The sequence below is a fragment of the Nanorana parkeri genome, unplaced genomic scaffold (genome assembly GCF_000935625.1).
Source record: "Nanorana parkeri isolate BGI_ZX_2015 unplaced genomic scaffold, ASM93562v1 scaffold40, whole genome shotgun sequence".
NCBI classification, from domain to species: Eukaryota; Metazoa; Chordata; class Amphibia; order Anura; family Dicroglossidae; genus Nanorana; species Nanorana parkeri.
Window position 1 is genome coordinate 1,560,374 of NW_017306308.1, and position 10,009 is coordinate 1,570,382.

The 10,009-nt window shown below is 39.0% G+C and overlaps 1 protein-coding gene across 1 annotated transcript in view; it reads right to left on the reverse strand.

Moving 5' to 3' along the window:
* Window positions 1-10,009, reverse strand: part of PRDM6 (PR/SET domain 6) — a 119,715-nt gene that overhangs the window by 7,275 nt on the left and 102,431 nt on the right. Inside the window, exon 7 of the mRNA XM_018571095.1 lies at window positions 6,056-6,232. Within this exon, the coding sequence (XP_018426597.1) occupies window positions 6,056-6,232 (177 nt within the window). The remainder of the gene's footprint in view (window positions 1-6,055; window positions 6,233-10,009) is intronic.

The following is a 10,009-nucleotide window of genomic DNA, read 5'->3' on the forward strand; positions in this document are numbered from 1 at the left end:
TAATTGATGAGTTCCAGAAAGCAGATGGTTGAATCAGTGTTCTAGAATCTGTCCAGAACCATTTGGTGATAAGCACCAACACTGCATCAACGTTCAATTTCCACATGTCATACTGGACCAAAAAGCAGCTTGTCTCATACTGTCCACAGAAGTGGCCATGTGACACAGATTTCTCACTTTGAAACACATCTATGGTCGTGGTCTGAGATTTGTTGAGCTATTGTCAATTGTCATCTATGTGGACCTGGAAGTCAGCACGTCTGCTTGTCATCACTGTATTATGTGTAGGTCACTACATTTCACTGTAGTCCCTGAGGTGAGAATGACAGTGCTGCCCAGATTTCAGAAGAGGTGGTCTAGTGTTGTCACCTCATCACAGAAAGTAGAATAATCTGCACTGGTCTGGCTAGATCAATGGGTAAGTTTGTGGGTTTTGAGGGGGTCTAGGGGAAACAAAGCAATATATAGAAATGTCACCAGCACACCAAATCCTTTTAGGATAGCAAAATGTTCATTTATTTGCAGTTCCTTGTCAGAAAAACAAGCGCTTTTGGGACTGCACAGGGTCCCTTCATCAGGCTTAGCCTTGACGATCACACACGACACAGCAGCAAAACTATTTGGCCTTATTCTTTGCAGCTTTAGTTTACGTTTTAGTTTTAGCAACAAAGTAGCTTTAAACGACAATTCACAAAACAAAGTTTTGGATAGATATTGGGTTCAGGTGTTCATTTGTGGCACAAATAGTATACAATAACATTTAAGGGTGCTTACAGATGTCTGAGAGAGGTCACCTGATCTGCTTATTTATATGTGTGGAGGCACTTCCTGACCATGAAAGCCATACCCTGCCCTAGCTTTCTTGGGAGGGTTAGTCATTTGGCTGAGCTGGACTGTTCCTAGCCTATCGCTATTGTTTTTCCTCAAGAAAGGCTGCCATTGAAGAACTTAGATATGTATCTCTTCTGATGCCTATGCCACCAATCTCTGCTGTAGTGAAACATTTTTTTTATGGTACCAAAGTAACACATATATAATTTTTTTCAGGACAATCAGGTTTTTTTTAACTTGGCAATTTTGTCTGGCAAAAATGTCTTTATTTTCTAAGCAATCTAAAGACAAGAAGACTTTGATCAGTGTTAATTTTGAAACAATTATTGTTACTGCAGATAAAAAGTAATTTATTTTGTGACCTGTACCATTTATAATGACACTAAAATTAGCTTCCGGTACAAAGAATGGCTAAATAATAAAAAAAATTAAAGGTGTTTTTTAAAAATGTTGTGTATTTTTTTAAATGGTACACAACAGGAACAAACAAAACACATGAAAACATAATAAAAAGGTTTATGGATCAATTGCAAAACAAAAACAGTAAAAAAAATAGCTAAAGGAACAAGTGGAGGAAGAAGCTAAACGGAGAGTTACGGGTCTATTCACTAAGCTGCCGAGGGCAGCCGAGTGAACAAAACGGTCTATTCTTATAGATGCCAAACAGCAGTGAGTGAATAGCCGAATGCTGCTGAGCGGCATTCGTCTTGGCTGTTCTGCTCGGTCCCTGTTTCTTTTTTTTTCTTTATTCTGACACGGAGCGATGTCAGATTAGAAAAGAAAAAAAAATTCCCATTGGAATGCATTGCTAGATTCCAATTGGCTATTTCAATTTGCAATAGCCAATAGTAAACTAGCATTGTACCCACCCTCTGCTGATGGACCTGAAATAAGAGTTAATAAAGCGTTATCAGAACATTATTTTTATTTAAAATTATTTTTTTCACTTCTGAGATTGCTGTAACCCTTTCACTGCCAGAACAGTTTTTGCACTCATATTCAAATGCACATTTCAGGCCTGAAGATTACCAAAATTATAGTTTTTAAAAAATATGAGACCCTGCAGAATAAAACATATAGACATTATATAACCCAATTTGTTGGCAAAGTATAAAAGATGAGGAACCATCAAGAAAAAAGGTACCAAATATGTCAAGCCTGAAAATTGTGTGCGCCTGTGAAATTGTGAAAAACTATGGTACCCAAAATTGCCAATACGGGATACGTGATACTTTAAAAGCCTTTACAAGTCATAATGTTAGTGTTAATAGTGAATGATGGCCCTAGATCCTATGTTCTCACTCTGGCATAGACGATACCTAACATGTTTTATGCAATTGTCAAGGGACATAAAAACAATTTTAATTTATATTATTTAAATTTAATTTTTTTAAACCTTTTTTTAACCTAACTTTAATGTTAGCACATTGGAAGTGATTTGTTCTCCTTAAGAAGACATTAGGAGTCTATTAGACTCCTATTTTTATTTTGCACTCCAGTGAAACTAATCAAGCGCATATTAAGCTTGATTAGTTTCTTCCCCAACCATAGCCTGTCGGTTCTGGGTTCACTCACTGCAAGCACGATCAGTGAATGGATGGCTGCCAGTCACATCCAGTTGATACCTGGCAATCAACTGTACAAACATAAACAAACTTCCGGTTGCTATAGCAGTCTGGAGTCTGTTTATAGGGCCATGCTGCTGCCACTGTAAGCTTTCTGGCAGCGGCAACAAGATGGTTTATGTGTATGTAAATCCTAACAGTTAACTTTTTTATTTGATCCCTTTTGGTCTGTTAAATATACCATTAAAAGAGCTTCCTATATCTGTTTGATAAGTTCAAAAATACCTGTTGATCTTGCCAACAATGTTGTGCGTCGATTACATCCTGAGCTCTCTGCCTGTGGTGACTGTTATCAATTAAATTGTTCTAAGCTAACTCCAAGAACTACAAAACTACTCCCCTTTTTGTTATGGAGAATAGCAGAGGACGGAGTTCCATCGTCCAATCTTGTTTTTGTTGTCTGGATACAGAAGAGTAAGTGTTGTCATTCTAGGAATAGAAGCGAGTTCCAACAGGACTACCAGGTGAAAATAACTAAATAACTAAAACAAAGCCTGAAAAAATAATCCAAATGCAGCCACCAAATCAAAGACCGGCAAGCTGCAATATATTACATTTTTGAATTAGGGATTAGATGCTCTTTAACTGTGTAGAAATAACACTCCTTTTTAATTGTACAAAAAAGAACTAGTATGAATATATTGTTACTTCATATTTATTAGGTAAAGCCTGCAAATACTGCATTTACACAGCGTGGGCCATGGTTACCAAAGTGTTATCCGGTCCCAGTTTTTGCCCCAGTTATAGCAGAGATGGTATGGGAGTATTCCTGGTGAACAAAGTATTCTCAAGGTACGCAGATTGAGATATTTTGGGTGTTTGAGATTTCCTCAAGATCTGCAATTAGTTGAAATGTCCCTATGCACTGAATGGAAGTAAGATTATATTTCTAGGCTGAAAAGATGTATTTAACTGCCTCTTAATTTGAATAGCAAACATTTTCATGTGCTTGCCCAATCCTATAGATCAGCACAAGTACAAGTACCCCCAGGGCTTAGGGGTACTTGAAAATATTTTTGTAATAGCAGAAGGCGATGGCAGTGGGAAGTGAGAAATGTGTGCAGAAGGTCTGAAATCCTGAGAAGCAGAGCTATCTGCACACTTATTCTATAGTTCAGGCTGAGCAATGTGCCCTTTACTTCTCTTAAGTGCAAGGAAACCTAGATCCAGGTAATCCAGTGTCACAGACCGCACCCCAAAGAGCCCCCCAAGATAACACTGGACACATCACTGCTATATGGCATATCCCAAAGAGCCCCGCACCCCAGCTCCCCTTTTCATCCCACTGACATAGACACAGTGGCATTTTAACCCCTCCTATTGTGTATGCAATTTGGCCACACTGAGCACTCAGCACGGCACACAACATGCTTCACTATTAGCACCACCCCCACTGAGGGGTACAAATGGACTGCCAGGGGGTACGCAAGTGGTGGGAACCACTGCTATAGATCTTTGCCTGAACAAAAGAAATTAGGACACTATATTGCGCAAATAGCTACAAGCTTCTGTGATCACCTGATATGTTCCGACCCCTCCTCCTATGCCTCAGTACTGGCCCATTTCTGTGATAGACAGCTTTGCTCCTAGGATTCTCTACAAAAAATCACAATGGTGACTTACTACTTATATTCAGGCCAAAGGTTTGCTTTAATAGGGCATTGCAACATGAACTAACTCATAAGAACTCATAAGAATTTGTCTTTTACAGATCAGACTAGAGTCATATAATTGGCTGTGAAGTCAATCAGCACATAGCTTTCTACTTCACACTCTTATTAAATAAGCATAAAAGTAGGGTAGATCTCTACCACCCTAATCACTGGTTGACCGTTTGAAAATTGCAGCTCATACTGGAAACTTATCTTCCTTCAGTAGTTGATTTTAATATGTATTCAGGGCTGGCAATGACAAATGAGTTCATAAACCCACTCATAATTTTATATTTCAGTAGCGTAAGAGACCGTCCAAGTCAACTGGTAATGTGGAAGATTAATTTAAAAAGTTGCTGTATTAATTTGTATTTCATATTTAGCACAAAGTGCACAAAAATGATAAAACAGAAAAGAATCATTGAGTAAACAGGGTAACAGATATGTAAAACCTAAACATTAAAATAAATCTATTTTCCATTTTGACCTCAGAACCTCTTCAATTAATTACTAAAATCTATATACACAGCAGTCAGGGGAAATCAATTATGTATCTAGCAGGATTTTTTAACATTGCTTTTTCCATTTCTCCCAACAACAGACACTAATGGGGGCTATTCATCACAGTCTCCCACCTGTAAATACAGTAAAGAGACTTGTAAATAGTAGAAAACCTATGTGCCACTGCAAAAAAAATAAGGCGACCACTAAAATTAAATTGCATATGTTTTATTTTATCAGGGAAGGTCATTGAATAGTGTCACTCTTAGCTGACAAGGGGTGTGGGGGGAGACTAATTTGGATTATTATATACTTGTTTCCCTTCAGCTATGAGGCCTGTGTTGGTGAACTAATCCTGTGCGCCTGGCTGTGTATTCAGTAGTGACATTGTACTAATTATTTTAACTGCTTTCAAGTAAACTTTTCACAGAGAAATATGGGGCTGCAATTCTGAAAATGCTACTTGCCTGGCTGTTAGGCTGAACCTCTAGCTTTAAAATGTTTTGAGTCACTGACTTGGAACAAACATGCAAATTAGGAAGGTTAGAAATCCTTACCTGTACACTCAGTTCTGGGTCTGTGATTTAAAGTATTGAAGCAACAGGATCAACATGACAGCCAGGCAACTACACTATGCAAAATGGGCAATCAGCGAGGCATACAGAAATAGTGCTAACATCTCTATAGTAGAAGGGCAACCAGGCTTATGGCTCTTCTACTATAGAGATATTAGCACCATTACTGTATCGGTAATACTATACAAGTGACCTTTACATAAACAATTAACATTACAGCATAGCAAAGCTAAAGAGGTTTATCAGGCTCAATATTTTCTCATTCTAATAGTGAGCTAATAGTATTGCTCAGAAGACAGCAAAACAAGTCTCTGGTAGGGACACTAACAATATATCCTCACAGTAGAGAAAATACATTTTGACAATATTATTGGCAATCAGATTAATTTCCTTCATCAATGACTACATTAATGAAGGTCACTATTTTTTTTAGTTAGAGATGACAATTGCCTAATAAGATATAATAAAGATATAAAAATAATATATATTTGTAGCCATGCCTTTGTTTTTGTAATACATGTTCAGAATCTGGTCACTTTGACACTAAAGAAGCCCTTTCTTTGCTAGTCATAAGGTGACCTCTCTTTAGGTCTACAGAGATGTCCCCTTGTCATGTGCACAGTCATAAGGGCGGATAGCTAATTAGAACGTTCTTTTATATTCTCCATAATCATATTAATTAGATCTCCTCAAAATCATTGGTTTTCTACAATACGTGTACTTAAATCCTTGTGAGGTGTACTAAATCCAGCTATCCTTTGTACAGATAAATGTCTGTTCCCATCCCAGACAGGTTGGGAAGCTAAGAAGATCCACCAGGTACTGTGTATGGTATGTTGATGTCAATACTCTAATCAGCAAATCTACTTACTTAAAAGGTTTTTCCCCTGTGTGAGTACGGATGTGGTTGTTTAATGTGGTAGCACCAGCAAATGCCCTGCCACAGTAGCCACACTTGAAAGGTCGATCACTGGAGTGGGTGACGACATGATTCCTTAATTCCGATGGCTGGGAAAAGGACTGGGAACAGTGCCCACACTGGTAAGGCCTAAAAGATAGACAGACACAGTTAGGCTGCATGTTTAATGTCCAATTCCAATCCCCTCCAGGTAAACTTTATACATTGCAAGGATTTTCAAAGCTGTATTCCTTTCTGTTTAATAAGGAGATCGCTGTCTGGCTCAACACATCCTTTCTATAACTGATTTCTAACTGGGAGAATCAATCTTCATTATAACCACCTGATGATATTTCAGTGTTGTAATAAGGAAAGCTGCAGGGTCTGCATCCCTGTAGAAGTGGTCAAGACTACAACACCAAATATGAATTCCTATTACAGGGGAGGCCTGCAATTTGCCTAACATTTTTTCGCAAACTTCTGAGAATCACAGTAAGCTAATCACAAAGCCGGTACATTTCTGGGCACACGCATCCAGTTTGCCATACTGCGAGGAAGATAAATTAGAGCTTTGTTGGTTTTCAAAAACGACAGTGTTTGGAGATTGAAAAAGGATGCACGCCCGTGAACGGACGTATACTGGGAGGGACAGGTGCTGCGTGTAATTGCACGCAGCAGCCTGTTCTTCCCTATGGGAGGGCGCGGCTGTATGCTGTCGTCTGCACACCCAAACTTGCACATCAGTGCTGGGGTCCCGGTGACCATACTTGGACACACACTGTCTACATCGAAGTGCGGAAACCCGGACTCGCACGGATGACAGCGTACAGCCACGTCCTCCCATAGGGAAGAACAGTCTGCTGCATGCAATTACACGCAGCACCTGTCCCTCCCGGGATTGGCCCATTTAAGGGCGTGCGCACCACACAGACGTGTACACCCTGCCTGAATGAGGCCTAATTTACAAAAGGGTGGAGAGTTTGGAGAAGGTAGGAGAAGTGAACAATCTAGAACATAGCTGAACTGGAAAGTGAGCTGAATGGGAGAAATTTTCCAAATCAGCTATGTTGTCCTAGATTGATCACTTCTCCTGTCTTCTCCAAACTCTTTACCCTTTTGTGAATAGACCTGTAAATTACAAAATGGTGTGTGTACCAGTTCTATAACTGGAGCTTTATTTAAGATATGAAACAATAATACATGGCATAATTAACTAGATGTTGATCTATAACAAAACTCATAGCAGCAGCGGGGTCACTAGGGAGGTGCGGGGTGCAGCCCGCACCCGGGTGACACAATTGGAGGGGGTGACACCAAAATGACTGACAGTCATTTTGGTGTCACCTCTTCTGAAAAGTTGCACAAGAGAGGCGAAGACCCGGCGCCATACCTTATCCCGCTGGGTGAATGTCCCCTCCTCTCTCTTTTGGCACTGGCGTCCATCACTAAGATGGCCACAGGCATCATCACGTGCGTGCGTGTTCAAGTCATGCACATGGGTAATGATCTCATGGCGGGGTGTGACCCGGTGGCCACATGGGTGACACCACGCCATGGGACGCCCCAGCATAGCAGTTTGTAATTGCTAAAATTTAGAATCAGGTCAATAAAAGGGTTAAGTCAAAAGCGATATGTAATGTATGTAACTGTGAGCATTAGAATATGGCCCCCTTTACACTTGGCTGTTTCATTCCAACGTGTTAACACATGCAAGGTAATGTGTGTATTTCATGCATTAACCTGTGTATTTTGTATGTTAAATGTTAACATGTGTTGTGTTAAGGACTGGCCAGTGAAAGGCAGGGTATGCATGTGATGAGCATACCTGAGGACTTTTAGAATTTGAAATTGGGGATGAGGAAATGGGAGGGGTTAATAGTGGCGCTCAAGGCATGCTTCCTGCTCCCTTCTCCTCCTCCAGCAGACCTGTATGCTGCTTCTGCTTCTGCCACTATTACTGTGGTAACTAAAATAAATGACACTGATGTCTACACACTCAGTCAGCTAACAGAAAGCCAGAGCTGGGGACCCAGGATCCAGAGGTCCAGCACCTCTCTCCCTATGTGAAAATACTGCACCTGAGGCAGCTACCCCTCCTGCCCCTGCTTAATTTACATGCTTAAATATACACTGAGCCAGTGTTAGCATTTCCCATTTCCCATGTAGTTCCTCAAATCATCTCTGAATTGGTACTGACACTGTCCTTCCTTCTGGAGGGTGTCTACCTCTGTTCCCGATGGCCCCAGTGTGTGTTGTAAAGTAGTCACTCCAAGCTCACCCCCGTGATAGACTATAGCTTCAATACAAATTAATAAACTAAATGTGAGATTGTAGTCCATTACAGGAGCAAGCTTGGAGTGGTGGCTACTTTACAACACACACAGGGACCATGGGGAACAACAGTAGCCACCTTTCAGAAGGAAGGACAGTGTCAGCACCAATTCAGAGATGATTTGAGGATCTACAGCTCAGTGATACCCAAATAATTAACATTTTTGTTAATAGTTAAGCTACTTGAATGTGTTTTTAAGGTTTAACTCCTGTGTTTAGTGTTACTTTGAATAGGCAACAACTTTCTGCCCCACTGAATATTTGCTACCTTGAGTTGCAGCTTGCATGGCCTAAAAGAATTATGGTCGGAATAGACCTGATATCTATCACTTTGCTTTTTTCTTCGTACATCTTAGGTCACTATTCATTGTACTATTTTATAGGGCAATTGGCTTATTTCAACAAGGATAAGGATCTTTAGTTAAACAAAAAATACAGTTATTTTCAGAGTAGAATCAGGCCTAAAAATAAAGTAACATAGTTAAAATAAAGATCTTTATCCCAGTGTTAAATCTTTGTGAATTGAGACTTAAGTATGTAACATTTTTCATAGATTTCTTGTTCTTATTTATTCATACTGTGTATCAGTAGTTAAAATAAATAAATATTCTGTACTTTTGGGGTTTTAAGTCCTTTATTTAATAGCCCAGCTCTGAAGGTTTGATTCCTCAGGGCTGACGGAAATGAAGATTATTTAAAAGATGTTTAGATCACCTAGTTGATTAAAAGCCTTTCACTAATGGGCAAAGCTCACTTTATTTCTAGAGTCTGTAATGTCTATCTTCTGTTCTTAAATCTATTAAGGTAATGTTCTCATTTTAATAAATAGAGCATGTTGCTAATATTGAGCAGATTGCTAGTTGATGGCCTTTGTTAATAATTGCATTTAGGTGCCCACAATGGAAAATAACTTAGCTGCACACTGAGATAGAGAGGTGGTGCTGGCAGTAACACAGGGATTGGTGCCAAGAACTAACGCTCCATCTGGATGTGCTAAGGTTTTTTCTTTGTATCACAAAACTTTCCTTCCACTGAAGTTTTAATTATGTCCTTATACATATTTAGAAAAAAAAAACACTGGACTATTAATTCTGTATTAAATATAGTATACTTTGTTTTATTCAGCAAAGTTTGTAACATGTGCAGTGTACTACTGCACCAGCCTTATTGTAACCAAAAATGCTGAAATATTTTATGTATCAATATAACAAACTTTCCTTCAACAGGTTCACAATCTGTATCCATAAGTCATACTGATCATGGAAAATGATCTTCATTAAAAGACAGAAAGTGATCATAAGTGACCATCTGAAATATTTTTTTTTTCAAAATGGTATGTGATAAATTTCACATTAAAGCAGTGGAGACAGCAATAACGGGGTACAAAGTGCTGGAACCTAAAGTAAAAACTCAATTTCAGTTGATTAAACTCTTACTATTGGAATATGACTTCTGATTGGTTTCTGTAAGTTACAACAGATATACATCCAGTAAACTTGTTACAGAGTTCCACATTTATATGCGCATTCATGTGCAACAGTATTTTCACATTATCTGTTATTATTATATTATTATACAGGAATTATATAGAAAACG